The sequence below is a fragment of the Nerophis lumbriciformis genome, linkage group LG18, assembly GCF_033978685.3.
Source record: "Nerophis lumbriciformis linkage group LG18, RoL_Nlum_v2.1, whole genome shotgun sequence".
NCBI classification, from domain to species: Eukaryota; Metazoa; Chordata; class Actinopteri; order Syngnathiformes; family Syngnathidae; genus Nerophis; species Nerophis lumbriciformis.
The window spans coordinates 36,852,030-36,872,965 of NC_084565.2; the positions used below are offsets into that span (position 1 = coordinate 36,852,030).

General features: G+C 38.9%; 1 protein-coding gene across 4 annotated transcripts in view; it reads right to left on the reverse strand.

Annotated features, from left to right (window-relative positions):
• The window catches only part of ralgps2 (Ral GEF with PH domain and SH3 binding motif 2), a 158,121-nt gene that overhangs the window by 46,840 nt on the left and 90,345 nt on the right, over positions 1-20,936 (reverse strand). For all 4 annotated transcript variants that reach the window (XM_061978275.2, XM_061978272.2, XM_061978274.2 and 1 more), the window contains exons 6-9: positions 14,119-14,202; positions 9,597-9,686; positions 9,420-9,512; positions 7,334-7,460 (exon numbers count right to left, since the gene is read on the reverse strand). In XM_061978275.2, the coding sequence (XP_061834259.1) occupies positions 7,334-7,460; positions 9,420-9,512; positions 9,597-9,686; positions 14,119-14,202 (394 nt within the window). The remainder of the gene's footprint in view (positions 1-7,333; positions 7,461-9,419; positions 9,513-9,596; positions 9,687-14,118; positions 14,203-20,936) is intronic.

Consider the following 20,936-nt stretch of genomic DNA (forward strand, 5'->3'; position numbering starts at 1 on the left):
AACACACACTGACATCTTTTAACCAGGTTTTATATCATAAATTGACAGACAATATATTTTCTTGGCAGAAGAAACATTAAATATTGTTCTGGATTCTTAAGACGCATATTTTGATTAAAGCATTTAAATGTTTATTTCCATCCATCCATCCATTTTCTACCGCTTGTCCCTTTCGGGGTCGCGGGGGGTGCTGGAGCCTATCTCAGCTGCATTCGGGCGGTAGGCGGGGTACACCCTGGACAAGTCGCCACCTCATCACTTGTTTATTTACTCAATATTAATTTGTAAAAGTTTTAGAATGTTTTCAAATTGAGTGTTCACGTCCGGTTTATGTGAAGTCAGGCGAGTTCACTTTCTGTTGTAGACTGCTTTGTCTTTGTTAATGAAGTTGAAAAAAAAAAATCATGATGCGCATATCATTATGTCAAGATAATGGCACTAGCATTTACTTAATTTAAGAATATTTTTCAACATATTGAGCAAAAAGGTCTCATTTTTGTTTTTACCAAGAAAAGTGCACTTGTTATTAGTGAAAATATACTTGTTTTAAGGTATTTTTGGTACATTGAGGTTAGCTAATTTTACTTGTTTTGGAAAGTCTTGACAAGCCGAATTTTCTTGTTCTATTGGCAGATAATGTTGCTTACTTCAAATAAAATACCCCTAATTTTTGTATTTTTTTTTCTTCTTGTTTTTGAACACACTTTTTGCAGTGTACACACACATAATTTTCTAGAATACCCTTATTGGCATTACATATATCAAGCTACCTACTGTACTGTTTACTTGTTGAAATACACTTCAAATCAATTTTTCGCAGCAGCAAAGTGGTCATTTGGGTAAATATTTGCTCTAAAAAGGGTATTTCCACAAGTAAACACTACAGTAGGTACTTGATTTTGATATATGTAATGCACATAAGAGTATTCTAGTAAAATATGAAGAAATGAGATGTGACAGTGGTCCTCGTCAGCTAGAGAACTTTGATTTTGGGGCGGCAGCGGTAAAGTTTAGATCCATGAAGGAAATAAGAAAGTGACTGTATGTTTATAACTGAATACATTTACATATGCATAAAAAAGGGTTTTCTTTTGTATTATTTTTTTAATGAATTAAGTAATGTTTATGATAACCTACAAAAAAGTGGGACCCCCAAAAATATACTGTGGGACCCCATTTTTATTCCTAGCGCCAACACTGGAGCAAGTATTAAGTGTCTGACGCACACTTTGTGCCAGACTGATGGTGGAAGCCAGACTTTGCAAGCAGTTAAAAAACTGTTAAACACGGTATAAAACTCAGCTGTTGGTTTGACACCTGACCTTGGATGGTTCTTTAAACAATGTGGCCAGAAAGGCCCAGGCAGGAAAATATTCATCAACGCCAGCTCTTGTGAATGCACTCACTGAATAAGTTCAGTACAGACCAGGCCTGGGCAATTATTTTGACTCAGGAGGCCAAAGGTAAATCTATTTTATAGGAACACTAATACAAAACCTCACAATAACGTCTGAAACGGAATGGAATTTTAAATGTGTTTACTGAATGAGACACCCAGAATGTACATGAAAATAAAGAATGTGGGATTTACAATATTAACTATGAAGGATAAAACACTGAATATTGACAACGTATGAACGCCACACCCCCTCTCGATCTACATATTTTACAATCAAGCAAAACGCAACTAAAATGCAACAAACACAGCAAAATATGAACGTGAAGGGTAAAAAATAAAGCCACCTACAATCTGATATATCACTAAGCTTTAGAACTTTGTTGTAAAAATCTCCTTCCGAGTCTGTCCCTGACACCCGCATTTCAGACTGGCCGCTCTGGAAACACTGCTTGGTGCCTCGTCTGAGATGCTGTGACTTAGATTACCATAGTAACTAGAGATGTCCGATAATATCGGACTGCCGATAAATGCTTTAAAATGTAATATCGGAAATTATCGGTATCGGTTTCAAAAAGTAAAATGTATGACTTTTTAAAACGCCGCTGTGTACATGGACGTAGGGAGAAGTACAGAGCAGTTGCGTCTCCCAGTCATACTTGCCAACCCTCCCGATTTTACCGGGAGACTCCCGAATTTCAGTGCTCCTCCCCAAAATCTCCCGGGGCAACCATTCTCCCGAATTTCTCCCGATTTCCACCCAGACAACAATATCGGTGGCGGGCCGGCCCAATCACATAATATCTACGGCTTTTCACACACACACACAAGTGAATGCAAGGCATACTTGGTCAGCAGCCATACAGGTCACACTGAGGGTGGCCGTATAAACAACTTTAACACTGTTACAGATATGCGCCACACTGTGAACCCACACCAAACAAGAATGACAAACACATTTCGGGAGAACATCCGCACCGTAACACAACATAAACCATACTTGCCAACCTTGAGACCTCCGATTTCGGGAGGTGAGGGGAGGGGGGTATGGGTGGGCGTGGTCGGGGTGGGACGGGGGCGTGGTTGGGGGAGTGGCTAAAAGGGGAGGAGTATATTTACAGCTAGAATTCACCAAGTCAAGTATTTCATATATATATAGATAATATATATATAGATAATATATATATATATATATATAAAATAAATACTTGAATTTCAGTGTTCATTTATTTACACATATACACACACATAACACTCATCTACTCATTGTTGAGTTAAGGGTTGAATTGTCCATCCTTGTTCTATTCTCTGTCACTATTTTTCGAACCATGCTGAACACCCTTCTCTGATGATGCATTGCTGTGTGGCACGCACAAAAGTGCTTTCATCAAATGCACTAGATGGCAGTATTGTCCTGTTTAAGAGTGTCACAACATTGCTGTTTACGGCAGACGAACTGCTTTACGGTAGACGAAAAACGTGACTGCTGTTGTGTGTTGTTACCGCGCTGGGAGGACGTTAATGAAACTGCCTAACAATAAACCCACATAAGAAACCAAGAACTCGCCCTCCATCATTCTACAGTTATAACGTGATTGGGCAGGTATGCTGTTTAAATTGTGGGTTAATACTCAAATAAAATATTTGTTATTATGGACCTGAGTCTGCCTGAATTTCGGGAGATTTTCGGCAGAATATTTGTCCCTGGAGGTTTTCGGGAGAGGCGCTGAATTTCGGGAGTCTCCCGGAAAATCCGGGAGGGTTGGCAAGTATGACATAAACACAACAGAACAAATACCCAGAACCCCTTGCAGCACAAACTCTTCCGGGATGCTACAATATACACCCCCCGCTACCCCCAACCCCCGCCCACCTCAACCTCCTCATGCTCTCTCAGGGAGAGCATGTCCCAAATTCCAAGCTCATGTTAAAAAAAAATCATGCACTTTGTGACTTCAATAATAAATATGGCAGTGCCATGTTGGCATTTTTTTTCCCATAACTTGAGTTGATTTATTTTGGAAAACCTTGTTACATTGTTTAATGCATCCAGCGGGGCATCACAACAAAATTAGGCATATTAATGTGTTAATTCCACGAGTGTATATATCGTTATCGGATGACTAAGAGTTGGACAATTTTGGAATATCAGCAAAAAAGCCATTATCGAACATCTCTAATAGTAACTCATGAGATTACCATAGTAACTAGTATATCATGCAAAAGCGCAGATTCCAAGCATTTAAATACTTTGTATAGTTCAAGACTTACGGTCATTTGAAAACATCACTGCACATCATAATGGCAGCTACACTTTACATCTTAAAGATATAAAAAAATTATTTTGGAATGTCCGGCGGGCCAGATTGAAAAGATTAACGGGCAGCATGTTAATTTACCCAGATCTGGTACAGACCCAACATTAACGTCGTCTTTGAGAGGGCGTGTTTTGTCACATCGCAACTTATGTTTCTGTAGTCTCTTTGTGTGCGCGTGATTGACTTGTGTGAACAGGAACAAGCTAATCAGAGCGCTTTAACAGAGTGGCACTGTGGCCCGCACAGACAGGAGGCGTCTGTCGGCCCAGCCTAATGGCAGGTCAGAACTTTAGAGTCCCTCACACGTTACTTCAGCACAAATGCATCACTGTAGAAAAAAAAAAAAGCTTTATCCTTCAGTCTTGCTATCAGCAAAGCACCCCTGATGCAAATGAAACCGGCGAGGAAGAAAAGGATCTTTCTATGTCTGCATTTCAGTAGCAATATGGAACAAGCATGGGGGGGAAATGGTCTGCCAAGGAAAAAGTAGAACAAACAGTACAGCAATAAAACACACACAGACAAGTTTGAGGATTTTCCTTAAGTCCCGAGGGATGAGTGTGTGATGTCACCTTGGCACCGACACAAAAAGGGTGTAAATATTTCATTCGGTCCTCAGTTTGTGGCTGATTTATAGCTTTGTTCTAGACGTGAGGAACATTGGTGTTTTACAACAGCGAGCCAAATGAATATTCAGCACAGGAAAGGGAAACATGATCAAACGAGACTGAATGGGGCGATGAATGGCATAATGGAGAATCATCCATCCATCCATTTTCTACCGCTTGTCCCTTTTGGGGTCACGGGGGGTGCTGGAGCCTATCTCAGCTGCATTCGGGTAGAAGGCCGGGTACACCCTGGACAAGTCGCCACCTCATCACAGGGCCAACACAGATAGACAGACAACATTTAGTGTTGCCAATCAACCTATCCCCAGGTGGTATATGTGTGTGCAGTTATAGTGGGACCCCTAAAAGTCAAATCATCATGTGAGTGAATCCCTTTAGAAACCAATGCTCATTTAGCGTTCACTCCAAGGATGTGTTCTGCTTCTTTTTTTTTTTAGATTTTGTGTGATGCCACCCCCAGAAGCTACCTGTGAGGGAGGAAGTGTGATGATAACCATAGAACAGGAGATTGCTCTTAACGGGGATTTGCACTTTTTTTTGAAATTTTGCCAATCATTCAAAATATAGACAAGAACACGTTTTTTTTTTTAATGCATTCTAATTCGTAAAGGTACGACGTGGCTAACAATGCAGCTAATGAGAGTACACTATTCCTTTGAAAGCCCTCTAAAAAATAACCAAAAACCGCCAACAATACTTTATTTACATCTTGGGACCTGACTATTATCATTATTATAATTAGATATTAGTGATATTGTTATTATAAGCCCTAACGCAGACAAACTATTTATAGCAGGGCTAACTCACTTATGCAGCTATATTGATGTAGGGCAGGTGAGCTGCTGCGTCACCTCTGAGTTGGTGAAAGTTAATTCTGGATTATAAATTAAGCCTCTCACCTGTATGGTAGAAGTACGAGGCCAATAACCGAGAAGTTGGTCAACTTTGAGATCCAATTTTTACACGGAGATGGCAAAAAAGACACGAAAAGACGAGAAGATGCTCGTTTGCGGCACCTTTTTTTAATCCTTCGCGAGGATTATGGGATAATTCATAGAGATGTCTGATAATGGCTTTTTTGACGATATTGTCCAACTCTTAATGACCGACACCGATATCACCCGATACCGATATATACAGTCATGTAATTAACACATTATTATGCCTAATTTTGTTGTGATACCCCACTGGATGCATTAAACAATGTAACAAGGTTTTCCAAAATAAATCAACTCAAGTTATGGAAAAAAAATGCCAACATGGCACTGCCATATTTATTATTGAAGTCACAAAGTGCATTTTTTTTTTTTAACATGCCTCAAAACAACAGCTTGGAATTTGGGACATGAGCACATGAGGAGGTTGAGGTGGGCTTTTTTTTTTTTGTGGAAGGGGCGGGGTAATATTGTAGCGTCCCGGAAGAGTTAGTGCTGCAAGGGGTTCTGGGTATTTGTTCTGTTGTGTTTATGTTGTGTTACGGTGCGGATGTTCTCCCGAAATGTGTTTGTCATTCTTGTTTGGTGTGGCGCATATTTGTAACAGTGTTAAAGATTTTTATACGGCCACCCTCAGTGTGACCTGTATGGCTGTTGACCAACTATGCTTGCATTCACTTGTGTGTGTGACAAGCCGTAGATATTATGTAACTGGGCCGGCACGCAAAGGCAGTGCCTTTAAGGTTTATTGGCGCTCTGTACTTCTCCCTACGTCCGTGTACACAGCGGCATTTTAAAACGTCATAAATTTTACTTTTTGAAACCGATACCAATACTTTTGAAACCGATACTGATAAGTTCCGATATTACATTTTAAAGCAATTATCGGCCGATAATATCGGCAGTCCGATCCCTAGTTCAAACGTATATATGTCAGTAGACTCGCTATGGAAGCGCTAAAAGCTACCGGTACATCAAAGATGACAGGAAGAAAACCCTGTCGAAGGTAAGCCACGTAAATAAGACCGCCCAGAAAACGAGGAATCCTGAAGAGACAAACATAATCTGTGCAACATTTTGACCAAAGAACCACCATTACATGTTATGTAGACCCTAAGGAAGTGTTTTAAATGTAGAAAAAAAACATAAGATGACCCCTTTAATGCCCCTTATAATGCCTTTTGTATGAAAATAGACCTGAATAAACCCGCTCATCGACAGTGCGCCTGAAAAATACGGCATGTTCGTAGGTTGTATTTCTTGTTTAGCACTTGGCAATTCTGCTACATGACGCTTATAGTTTCACTAAAGCCGGATCGGTTTAGCACACAGCTTCTACAACTCGTATCTCATCCTCCTTATACTCAGGCTCAAAAATATGACGTTCGGTTCATCATTTGTCCCAAAGTAGTCTTTGTTGTCTCTCGCAAAGTCTGCTATGAGTAGAAGTCGTGTTGTTGAAGGGGAAAGCGAAAGCTGTGAAATTAAACGCTTAAAATGAATATAATATATAAATATTACATGTTATTACGAATGTGCCTGTTATTACATTACATATATACTTACAGCATGTATATAAAACAATGGAGGTTTTGGGGGGATTTTTAGACGGCTTTATAGGTGGAATAGATCGACTCTCTTTGGCTCCATTGTTAGCTGACTTTTGCTAGCCATTTATGAGTGCGGGTGCATTACAAAAGAACCATATGTGTGCTTGTCTCATAAGGATTGTGAAGGATAGGGGAAAAAAAGTGCAGCTCCCCTCTAAATGTTTAATGATGTGACAGAACTATGGAAGGGAACCAGCGCACCTGAATGGATTGACACTTTGGATGTTTCACTGTTAACCTCCACTCCTCTAACTTGAAAAACAAGTGGTATTTTAGTCATTTCCATCTTGTAAACCCGTTTGTCTTTGTGCCCACTCAACAGGAAAAACCTTATACACACACACAGACGACTTTAAGCGTTCACAGTTCCTATCTTTATGGGTTGGTGTTAAAATGGAGTAAATGTTGGAGTTAGGGGATGAGTCCGTGTGTGTGTGTGTTTTACCTAAGTAGGGTATACAGGACACCATGCTCTGGCTGCTTATGTAGTCCCGCAGACGTTTGTAATTGTCTTCTTTGGACATCAGGAAGTCGAGCCGGTCAAACGTGGCCTTGTCCTTCCGACTCAGTAACTAAAAAAGGATGCAAAAGGTGGTCGTAGTCGTTAGGGGCAGCGTTTTAGAAAGGTAAGACTAAATGCTTGTGGATGAAATGACTAAGACTTAGACAAACTTTATTGATCCACAAGGGAAAATGTTCCACCCAGTCGCTCAGTTACAAAGGGTGGAAAGGATAAGGATGGAAAGGATAATGCACACAAGGGCACAAAAAGAGGGCGAAAAACAAAAGGTATAAAGTAGACAAAAAATGTACCGTACCAAAGTAGCAATATAAAATATAACATAAGTAATATTTACATATTATATATACAGTATAATATATACCGTATTTTTCGGATTATAAGTCGCAGTTTTTTTTCATTACGGCGCATTGTCTACCTTTGGAGTTGGAAGAGTTGTTTAGAAGAGACACCGAGGAAGAACATTTCATGGGATTTAGCGATTATGAGTGACAGATTGTTTGGTAAACGTATAGCACAAGGGTAGGGAACCTATGGCTCTCGAGCCAGCTGTGGCTCTTTTGATGACTGCATCTGTCTCTCAGATAAATCTTAGCTGACCATGCTTAACACGATAAGTAATGAATAATTCCGCTGGTAATCACAGTGTTAAAAAAAACGTTCAAAATATAAAACATTGTCATGGATTTTAATCCATCCATCCGTTTTCTACCGCACCCGTTCAAGAAGTCGCATTAATGGTAAGAAGTATTTTATTTATTATTGGTTAGCTTCAGAATAACAATGTTATTGAAAAGAATAAGAGACTTATTCTACTCTAAAAATGTTGGTCTTACTTAAAAATGCACGCATTTAGTCCTATTCAGAGTTAAAAATATATATGGCTCGTTTTAAAATATTTGGCTTTCATGGCTCTCTCAGTCAAAAAAGGTTCCTGACCCCTGGTATAGCATGTTCTATATGTTATAGTTATTTGAATGACTCTTACCATAATATGTTACGTTAACATACCAGTTGGTTATTTATGCCTCATATAACGTATACTTATTCAGCCTGTTGTTCACTATTCTTTATTTATTTTAAATTGCCTTTCAATTGTCTATTCTTGGTGTTGGATTTTATCAAATAAATTTCCCCCAAAAATGCGACTTATACTCCAGTGCGACGTATATATGTTTTTCCCTTCTTTATTATGCATTTTCGGCCAGTGCGACTTATACTCCGGAGCGACTTATAGTCCGAAAAATACGGTATAATATATATATATATATATATGTATATATATATATATATATATATATATATATATATATGTGTGTGTGCATTTTGTGAATGTGCTTGCTCTATTTTTAAACAAAGAAAACAATCTAAAGTTGTCTTTATTTTTAGGTTATCATGCCATTAATTATACCAGTCTGGCCAACTCGGGAATAGATTTTCCTCTATGTGCTAAAATAAGTTTGACACCCCAGACTTAGACCAAAACTGAGTAACAAAAGTAATTTTTAAAAATTTTGTATTTATTTAATTTTTTTTACAAAAAAATAAATACAAAAATAATTAAGTGAAGTGAATTGTGAAGTGAATTACATTTATATAGCGCTTTTTCTCAAGTGACTCAAAGCGCTTTACATAGTGAAACCCAATATCTAAGTTACATTTAAACCAGTGTGGGTGGCACTGGGAGCAGGTGGGTAAAGTGTCTTGCCCAAGGACACAACGGCAGTGACTAGGATGGCGGAAGCGGGGATCGAACCTGCAACCCTCAAGTTGATGGCACGGCCGCTCTACCAACCGAGCTATACCGTCCCAATTAAAAAAACAAAGCAGAATTTTAACAAAAAAGTTTTGACATTCTAAATCATCTCTGTTTAACCCCCACCCCCCGTCCTCCTGCGTGTGTTAGTTTTTACTAGCCTTTGTTTGTGTGTCCTTTTAGGACGCTCCCCAATTACCCACCGCTCGGCTAATAAAGCTGGCTACGTTTCAGTGTTGGACAAACAATACTCACCGCCCATGTTTTGGTCAGCCTGAAGATGGGAGCGCTTTGTAGGCCCGACACCACCGCTATAACCGCGTGGAGGTTGTTCATTTCGCACAATTTCTACAGGAAAAGACACAAAGATGTTGGATTTTCCATGCAAAGATGCTCTTGAGATTTGAGCTCCTGCTTATGAAGGGTGTATACCTTGGCGGTGCGGATGTAAAGGCTCAGCACCTCGGCTCTTATCTTTAACGTCTGCGCGTGGAGGATCTCCCGAACCACCCAGAAGCTAGTCTGGATTGAACACACAGATTGAAATCCTGGTGAAACTGAGGAAACGCAGACCCAGAGAAGTGACGAGGACCAAAGCCTGCATGCGTGACATTCGTCAAAGTTGTTATCTTGCACACTTAAGAGTTCTGCCTTGTTGAAAATCTGTGCAGGGCCTGCAGACAGCTATGAAAATTCAGGGCCGCATTATTTGTGGTTAAAACGCATACAAGTGAAGTGAAGTGAAGTGAATTACATTTATATAGCGCTTTTTCTCAAGTGACTCAAAGCGCTTTACATAGTGAAACCTAATATCTAAGTTACATTTAAACCAGTGTGGGTGGCACTGGGAGCAGGTGGGTAAAGTGTCTTGCCCAAGGACACAACGGCAGTGACTAGGATGGCGGAAGCGGGGATTGAACCTGCAACCCTCAAGTTGCTAGCACGGCCGCTCTACCAACAGAGCTATACCGCCCCAATACAAGTCATTGTATCAAGTTAAAAGTACCAATGATTGTCACACACACACTAGATTCGGTGAAATTTGTCCTCTGCATTTGACCCATCCCCTTGTTCACATCAGACAGCTTAAAATAATCCACAAAGTCAGGGGAACTGCAGTAATACCAAAGTGTAGAGCAGCATTCCACTTTAATGCTAGTGGATGCTTCTAGAAATTGCCAGAATGTATCTGGACTAGGGGTGTAACGGTACACAAAAATTTCGGTTCGGTACGTACCTCGGTTTAGAGGTCACGGTTCGGTTCATTTTCGGTATAGTAAGAAAACAACAAAATATAAATTTTTGGGGTTATTTATTTACCAAATTTGCAAAATCTTCCACCAAAAATATTTTTCTTAGTGGAATATTTGATGTGAAGTAATGGGAACCTTGGATAGGTCAATAATTCATAATAACATTGATTTTGATTCAATATTATGTTTTGAGCAATGACAGTTTGAAAGAAAAAAAAAACAGCTTTGTTTTATTAGTCAACATTGCAACTTTTTCTAAATTACATTTAACCTTTTTTATTTCACTTTTGTTATGTTTTTGTTTATTTTAATAGTATTTTTAGAATGTGCCGTGGGCCTTTAAAACATTAGCTGTGGGCCGCAAATGGCCTCCGGGGCACACATTTGACACCCCTGCTATAGATAACAAAAAATTAAATGTGATAAATCTATGGATAAAAAGCAGAGCCTGGCGACGCATGCGCGTTTATCATAACTCTCTCTCTCTCTCTCTCTGTCTCTGCCCCTCCCTCACAATTTGTTTTGTTTTTAACCCCTTCTTACCCCTGAACGTACATTGAAAATACGCGCAACCATAACTCAAAATGCCGGACATTTGAGGCATTTAAGAAACTCCGTCCTGACAGCTCGGCAAAAGAGGACATGTCCGGTGAAAAGAGGACGTATGGTCAGTCTATCGTAGCCCGTTAGCTGCTAGCATGCCGTGTGTTGTGCCTCGGTGTGCATTGTTTACACAACATGCATTACGCTACTTAATATGTCCGTGTGGAAACTCGTTCGGTACACCTCCGCACCGAACCCCCGTACCGAAACGGTTCAATACAAATACACATACCGTTACACCCCTGATTTGGACACATGCAAATGATACACAGCCGAGTGTCAGCCCATTTAATGGTGTAAAGCTGCATATACAGAATGAGCTAGAATCAATCACAATGTGATTACATTTGAATGATATTAGGGAAATGTGTGACAGTCCGCTATCTCTACATATTCATTACTGGGTGGAATATATTACAGGATGTAAGCTATTACTGCATCAGTGTTTGATTGCAAGATCACTGACTAAATACATAAAAGTCAAATCATTGTGAATTCGTCAACATGGACTGTAAATTATTATCGGAGCTGCTTGCTTAATTATCTGGCTGGCCTCCCCCCCTTCTGCTCCTTTTGGAGCGTACAGTGCCAGCAAAGCCACAAGTGAAGGACAAGGAATATGGGACTCCACCAGTCCCGAGTCCCATTACCCAACAGGCTAATTTTCCTTGGCTCTCCGTGGAGGCCGAGTTTTGGATCACCGTTTGGGATCTGCTACGCAAACAAGAAAGAAGTTTCCACGGCAACACATTTTTAGAGGATCATCTCATCTGTTTACACTGGTGGGCTTTAAAGGAGCCCGGCAGAATGGCGATAAAAAAGGGCTCCTTTGTAATCATTACCCACAACTTCCTGTTGATCATTTCACAGCAATGTCACACACACTTGCACGCGTCACATCAACTTCCTTGCATATATCACTGTTTGTGATATATGCAAGTAGTGTCCAAAGTGCGGTGCGTGGGCCATTTGTTGCCCACAGCTCATTTTTACAAAACACTATTACAAAAGAAAACATCAAAAGTGGAATGCAAGAGCAAACAGGTGTAATGCAAGGAGAAAATGTTGCAATATTGACTCTAATACCATAAAGTTCTTGACTTTGTTTTTTTTACTTTACTTATAAAGCTCATTGCTCAAAAATGATCAAATATTTTAATCGAAGGGTAGATCTGAAGTTATAAATGATAAATGATAAATGGGTTGTACTTGTATAGCGCTTTTCTACCTTCAGGGTACTCAAAGCGCTTTGACACTACTTCCACATTTACCCATTCACACACACATTCACACACTGATGGAGGGAGCTGCCATGCAAGGCGCTACCAGCACCCATCAGGAGCAAGGGTGAAGTGTCTTGCTCAGGACACAACGGACATGACGAGGTTGGTACTAGGTGGGGATTGAACCAGGGACCCTCGGGTCGCGCACGGCCACTCTTCCACTGCGCCACGCCGTCCCTAAGTTGATAGAGATTTAAGCATTGAAAGTAAAAAAATATATATATTGATATATGACGTATTTTCAGCACTTTTATGGGGGACAGGTCAGATTTTTTTTTTTTTTTTTTTTTTAATGGTCATTGTTCAAAAAATAATAATCAAAAGCAATGTTGTTATATTTTTTTTGCCTATTTAAGGCGCGTCAATTACTTCATATCAGATATGTCATTTTGAAAAGTGTTTGAGGGAAAATATTGCATATTTTGTGTTTTTGCCCTAAAAAAACAGGGTTTTCTTTTAAAAAAACTAAAATTAAAATAAAATAACGTTATTGCAACGTATTGAACTGAAATGTATAAAGATATTTCAGTGTTAAAAGTAAAAAAATAAAATAATATATACATATATACATATATATATATACACATATATATAAACGTGTATATATATATATATATATATATATATATATATATATATATACATACATATATACAGATATATATATGTATATATATATACACATATATATGTATATATATATACACATAAATATATATGTATATATACACACATACATATATATATATATATACACACACACATATATATATATATATATACATATATATATATATATACACACACACATAAATATATATATATATATATATACATATACATACACACACACACATATATATATACATATATATATATACATACATATATATACATACATATACACACACACACACACACACACACACACACACACACACACACACACACACACACACACACACACACACACACACACACACACACACACACACACACACACACACACACACACACACACACACACACACACACACACACACACACAGTACAGGCCAACATTTTGGACACCTTCTCATTTCAATGCGTTTTCTTTATTTTCATGACTATTTACATTGTAGATTGCCACTGAAAGCATCAAAACTATGACACATGTGAAGTGAAAACCATTTCAGGTGACTACCTCTTGAAGGTCATGGAGAGAATGCCTAGAGTGTGCAAAGCAGTAATCAGAGCAAAGGGTGGCTATTTTGAAGAAACTACAATATAAAACATGTTTTCAGTTATTTCACTTTTTTTGGTTAAGTACATAACTCCACATGTGTTCATTCATAGTTTCGATGCCTTCAGTGACAATCTACAATGTAAATAGTCATGAAAATAAAGAAAACGCATTGAAATTAGAAGGCGTGTCCAAACTTTTGGAGTTATTTTTAACACTTTAATGACTAAAACCCTTTTGGGCCCACGGGAACATTAACATTCACCAAAATTGAGGGGAGCCCTAAGAGTTACAATATACATTGTATTGGTTTTGAAAATGAAAAATATCAAAATGGCCCCCGCATGTTTTCATTTTTCAGTGTGCGGTCCTTAGTGGAAAACGTTTGGACACCATTGATCTATGCTATGATTTATGGGAGAGAGGGCGATAACCTGTAAAAGATTATGAGGATGGCTTCAGAAGCCACTCTGTCTGGGGAACAAGAGCGATGACTTGGTAGTTGAAGGAAAGCAAAGGAGGACAGGGTAGAAAGATGAGGTGTGATGTCACTGGTGACACAGGAGGCCTCCTACACCGTGTGGCGCTCTCACCTGGTTGAACCTACGCGTGAAGGCCACCACATTAGGAGCTGAGCTGTGCTTCTCCTTCTTGTTCCAACCGCAGCTTGACAGCTCCTGAAATCACACACACACAATCATGGGAATTAACATCCAGGACCAAAGCACTTTCTTTTTTTGCGCACTGCAGTGTTTTTAAGTAAAACTTCTCAGAGGTCATTGTGAGGGAGTACAAGGAGACAAAGAAGCAGATGAACAACTGCAAAAGAAAATATGTGAAATTACAACAAAATCTAGTAGAGCACAAACCTAACAACCACACTGCAAAAACTGAAATCTAAGTAAGATTAAATATCTCAAATAAGGGTGATATTTGCTTATTTTCTGTCTGATAAGATAATTCTTCTCACTTAGCAGATTTTATGTTAGACTGTTTTACTTGTTTTAAGTGTTTTGGTCCTAAATGATCTCAGTAAGATATTACAGCTTGTTGCTGAGATTTGATGACCTATATTGAGTAAAACATGCTTGAAACTAGAATATCAACTGATGCAAAGCTGTCTCATCAACACTCACAAGTATAAAACTACTTTTTTAAAGTAATCATTTCTTACTTCAAGCATGAAAAAAAAATCATGATGCTGAGCGCATATCATTATGTCAAGATAATGGCACTAGCATTTACTTAATTTAAGAATATTTTTAAACATATTGAGCAAAAAGGTCTCATTTTTGTTTCTACCAAGAAAAGTGCACTTGTTAATAGTGAGAATATACTTATTTTAAGGTATTTTTGGGTTCATTGAGGTTAGCTAATTTTACTTGTTTTGGAAAGTCTTGACAAGCGGAATTTTCTTGTTCTATTGGCAGATAATTTTGCTTAGTTCAAAAAAAATACCCCTCATTTTTGTAATGTTTTTTCTTGTTTTTGAACACTGACTTTTTGCAGTGCACAAACAATGGTAAGCGGCAATGCTCAGTACAAACTGGCCACCAAGTGGTCTGTAACTATGGCTGCAACGATTCATTGATGCGTCGATTATTTCTTGAATGAATCAAATACTCGTATATTGTTTCAGCAAGACTGCTCCAATACGTGAGAGCAGTGTGCCTATTGTAGATGTAGTTCACGCTGCCAGTGATTTGGCCAATGTGGTGTGTATGTGGCGGGAAATAGCGTAGTGCGGAAAAAGAGAGATAGCTCGAAGAAAAACAACAATAAAGGTGGAAAAAGAGCAAAGGGCCCAAAGAAGACAGAAAAGGTTTTGCGATCATTTAAAACGGAAAAATACATACATTGTGATGATGAAATATTTGTATGTCTGTACAGCACATTTTTTTGTACATTTTTAATCTAGTAGACAAACTAGATCTGACCAATCTAATTCTATGAGCATGAACTAATGATTTTTTATTTTTGTTTTTGTTTTTTGTTGTTGTGCTTGCTACCATGTTTCATCATTCCATGTATATACTGTCCTCTGGACCCCCTGTCAAAAGCTTCTTCTAGCTTATTTGGGGGACCCTTTCACGTACCAACATCTTTAAATGATGATATTTCACTACTATTGTAATTGTTATATGGTATTGTGAATAAACTTGAACTATTCTACTAGTACACACTCTACACCAATGACTGCCGTAGCATCTCACCCACCACAACATACTTAAAATACTCAGATGACACAGCCATTCTCGCACTCCTCTCCAACAGTCAATCCATCCTGGACTATCATAACACAGTCAAACATTTCACAGAGTCATGCACAGCCAGTTATCTGGAAATCAATGTCAATAAAACAAAAGAAATATGGTTCAACCCCCCCTCACCTCAGAACCCCATCATCATAAACACACAAACAGTTAAAACAGTTGACACTTTTAAATACCTGGGCATAACCTTGGACAATAAACTCACCTTTGATCAACACACCACGGACATTCAAAAAAGAAGTCAACAAAGACTGTCAGCCATCCGGAAACTTAAAGGACTATACGTTGCACCTCATCTCCTGTTATTACTTTACCAAAGCATTGTTCAACCCATCCTTCTGTACTGTACCCACATGTTTTTTCACCATGCTTTCTGTAACCAACCGGACCAAACTCACACGCATTACAAACATAGCAGCTAAAATCATCGGCCTACCCACACCCAACATTTCAGACATAAACCACAGGTCCATCACCCGACTGGCAAAAACAATAGTTCAGGATATCACTCACCCACTACACCAATACATCATCCCACTACCATCAGGGCGCAGGTACAGAACAATCAAATTCCGGAGGGCCCGCCTCAGGAAAAGCCTGATCCCTGCAGCTATAGCCGTCCTTAACAGCAGGCCCGGCCGACCTGTCTGACAAGCCTGTAAATGTGTGTTAGTCATGTATGATGTCTTTTTGTTATTTTTTTTTTTTGTGTGATGTGTAATGTCTAGTGTTTAAATGTACGGCAGTGACAATGAATTTCCCCAAGGGGACCAATAAATCTAATCTAATCTAAACTTGAACTTGAAGAATACTTGGATGAGAGGCAAAACGTCTTTTAAGACAAACCAAACAGTCTAGTTAAGATCGACTGAATGGCCTGACTTTATAAATAATATACAGTGATGCTCCTGTGGTAAAAGAGCAATTTTCAATCTTATGTGCGTTTGTGAGGAGAAAAATCCTTGTTTATTTCAATCATTTTTCCTAAAAGACCCAGTGAGACTAGAATGTTTTATTCGATTACTCAATAAACTGAACAAATTAATATATATATTACTTGATTACTAAAATAATATCTGCAGCCCTAACTGTAACTAAAAAAAAAAGCCTGTATCTTTAAATGGGTTCTTCTTGGCCCATGCGATACGCTTGTACAAAGTCTTATGTGAGTCATTTTAAGTAGCCTCCATTTTGTGCGATCCTGCAAAGAAACAGCAATCAAAACCTCTGAAACAGCAAAAATGTCCGACTGATGAAAATAGTGCTTCAGTTCAAAGTGAGTTACAACAATTATTTTCATCCATCCACATACTTGCCAACCTTGAGACCTCCGATTTCGGGAGGTGGTGGGTGGGGGGTGGGGCGGGGGCGTGGTCGGGGGTGGGGCGGGGGGTGTGGTTGGGGGCGTGGTTAAGATATATATATATAAGAAATACTTGACTTTCAGTGAATTCTAGCTATATATATATATATATATATATATATATATATATATATATATATATATATATATATATATATATATATGTATATATAAATAAAATAAATACTTGAATTTCAGTGTTCATTTACAAACTACAACTCACAAACACTTTAGAGTTAGGCTCCACCATCAGAATGTGTACTTAAACTTACAAAGATCACATGGATATTATTCAGTGAGTTGATTCACCAAAACTAACCTGTTATACAGGAGGAAAAAGCACACAGGACGTTTTAATTGTTCACAGACTGGTCGCGCTCATCAGAATGACAAGACACTTCCGGTCTGCAGGTGATAGCATTCAATTGGGAAGAAACGCCCTACTGCCCCCTACTGACCAATGTGAATACTGATAAATGTGTAATGACAGCTCCAAAAACGAATTCAAACCACAAAATAAAATAAATAAATCAACACAAAAATGTGACACATTATGGGTGGGTCACATATGCATGTACAGTAGATGGCAGTATTGTCCTGTTTAAAAGTGTCACAACATTGCTGTTTACGGCAGACGAACTGCTTTACGGTAGACACTGTTGTGTGTTGTCAACACGTCACTCAGGTCCGCCTGAATTTCGGGAGTTTTTCGGGAGAAAATTTGTCCCGGGAGGTTTTCGGGAGAGGCGCTGAATTTCGGGAGTCTCCCGGAAAATCCGGGAGGGTTGGCAAGTATGTCCATCCATCACCTGTAAACTTGATCTTATTGCGGCTGAGTTTAAGCGAGAGTTGGGGTGCACCTTGGACTGGTCGCCGGCCAATCAATGGACAGATATTCATAAACAACCATTCAGTCACATTCACACCTTCGGACAACTTAAGGACAAGACAGGTCTGGATTATGCTTTTGCGAAGTCACCGTGTAATAATAATATTAACAGTGAGCAAGCCGGCGTAGCATAATATCTGTTTTTATCTAAAATACACTCAAATAATGCGACCCCAAAACTGCAACTATGAAGAGAAGGAGAAGCTGAATGCACTCTGACTCAGAGATGAGCTTGTTTACGTGACTTTGCCATCTGTCCTGAGGCCAAGGACGTTGATGTAACAATAGGCGTAAACTGCAATTAAAAGTTCTCCTCCTAATCGCTGCCAGTTGTGTCCACTTGGAGCAGAACATCATCATCAGCTGAATTTGCACGACCACCACCACCACACTTACACAACTTCCCAGCCCGTACGACCCTCTGTCTTCTAGTAACACAACTCTCAGAAATGAACCACATTTGGACCTCTCCTTGCAAAGTAAAAAAAACGCATGATCCAAATGGTAAAAGCAGATACGGGTGGGGAGGTGAGGGCAAAACGGTGGTAGTGTCAAAACAAGGATGTGGAAGACCTTCTGGGACTATCAAAGGCCTTGCATGGAGCCCACATAGACTCAAAGACAGGATGTAGCTGGATCAGCATGTAGGAGTCAATTGTTGACTTAATATCTTTGCCTTTTTTTAATAAATGCCTTCCTTCTCCTGTAGCCATGTCAATCATTCCCTTCTCTGGCGCCATTGAGTGAGAAGACAAAGGCGCCTTCTAAGGTAGAAGGTAAAGAGGTAAGTATGTTTTTCTGTGTCTAACAGCTCTTGACCACCAACTGACCACCCGGGCAGTTTAAGACCGCAGGAGCTCAGCAAATTACACTGATCTGTCAATCCTGGCCTGAGCGAGATCTCCTCCTCCCATCCAACTAAGCCTAAAGTGGACCAGAAAGCTGAATTATTTTCCTTATGCCTTTACATCTAAACCAGAATTACATCAGAGGACTTCGACGAGAGAACCGATAGGTTTTTGAAGGCTGCAGTAAAAAAGCCAGAACCACAGACAGTCCGTCATTGCTACACACTTCAGCATTTTATTAGGCCCAAGTCCCGTGGAGTATCCGGAGACGCTGCCCATGGCAACACAGATGGGTTCATAAAAGTTGAAATTTGGGCCGTTACGTAGATGGAAATCAAGCATGTCAAGAAAAACTGACGTCAACTACGGTAGTACCTCAACTTAAGAGTGCTTTGAGATAAGAGCTGTGTCTCGGCTAATTGTTACGCTTTAAGTTGCAAGTAAAACATTGAGTTACAAGCATCCCAGCCATTAGTTGGTGTGGCGAATGTCACAAGGAACTAAGGCTAAAGCTATCCATTATTTTAATGATCAAGTAATCTATTAATTAGTTTGTTCGATTAATCAAGTTATCAGATAAAACACACTTAATAACCTAGATCAGGGGTGCTCACACTTTTTCTGCAGGCGAGCTACTTTTCAATTGATCAAGTCGTGGGGATCTACCTCATTCATATATATAATTTATATTTACTTATTTATGAAATATATGTTTTTGTTAACAAGTTAAAGGTGTTTAATGATAATGCAAGCATGTTTAACACATATAGTTAATATTGTTAATACATTAAAGGTGTTTAATGATAATACAAGTATGTTTAATACATATACCGGTAGTTAATATTGTTAACAAGTTAAAGGTGTTTAAAGATAATGCAAGCATGTTTAACACATATAGTTAATATTGTTAACAAGTTAAAGGTGGTTAAAAATAATACAAGCATGTTTAACACAAATAGTTAATATTGTTAACAACTTAAAGGTGGTTAAAGATAAAACAAGCATGTTTAACACATATAGTTAATATTGTTAACAACTTAAAGGTGGTTAAAGATAATACAAGCATGTTTAACACATATAGTTAATATTGTTAACAACTTAAAGGTGGTTAAAGATAATACAAGCATGTTTAACACATATAGATTCCTTTCTTTCATGAAGACAAGAATATAAGTTGGTGTATTACCTGATTGTGATGACTTGCATTGATTGGAATCAGACAGTGGTGATGATAACGTCCGCATTTTTGAATGGAGGAGAAAAAAAGTCCTCCTTTCTGTCCAATACCACATGAAAGTGGTTGGTTTTTGGCATCTTATTTGTCCAGCTTCCGTACTCCTTTGTATACACTTTACAAGAAATACATTGTCGGCAAACTCCGTAGCTTGCTAGCTTGTGCACGCCAGCTTTCTGAGACTCTTATTTTGGTAGCGCAGGTAGGATGAAGCAGAGCTTTTATTGTGCAACTGTGCAGTCGGTCTTTGGAGTTTTGACGACAGGTACGGCGCCAGAGTCTGTTGAAATAAAGTGTTTCTCGTCTTCCAGTCGGCAATTTTAATGAGCTGGCAGCAGCCAGCGTCATCTCAGAAGACCCTCGGGTGCCGTGAATGTCAATCAAGTGACGTCATAGTGAAGATTTATGATCGCTCATTTTTAGGACTATTTTTTTAATGCCTGGCTGGTGATCGACTGAGACACCCTCCGAGATCGACCGGTAGATCGCGATCGACGTAATGAGCACCCCTGACCTAGATGCTATAATACTTTAATTATTCCTTCATCTACACTGAAATTGCACTTTTAACATGTGTGCATTAATAAAAAATAAATACAAATATCCGCCGTTCTGCGCCACACATATCACAGCATTACCGCTCTCATGTACGCTCTATTGCAGCGTCCGTGTGGAAACTATGTCCGCATATTTTAAGTTCCAGGCACTCAGTGCGGTTCGGATTTTATAAATGTTTTCATTAAAACTATCTCTCAAAGGAACAGAATATGAATCGAAGCTTTTCCTAATTGAATTATTCATTGC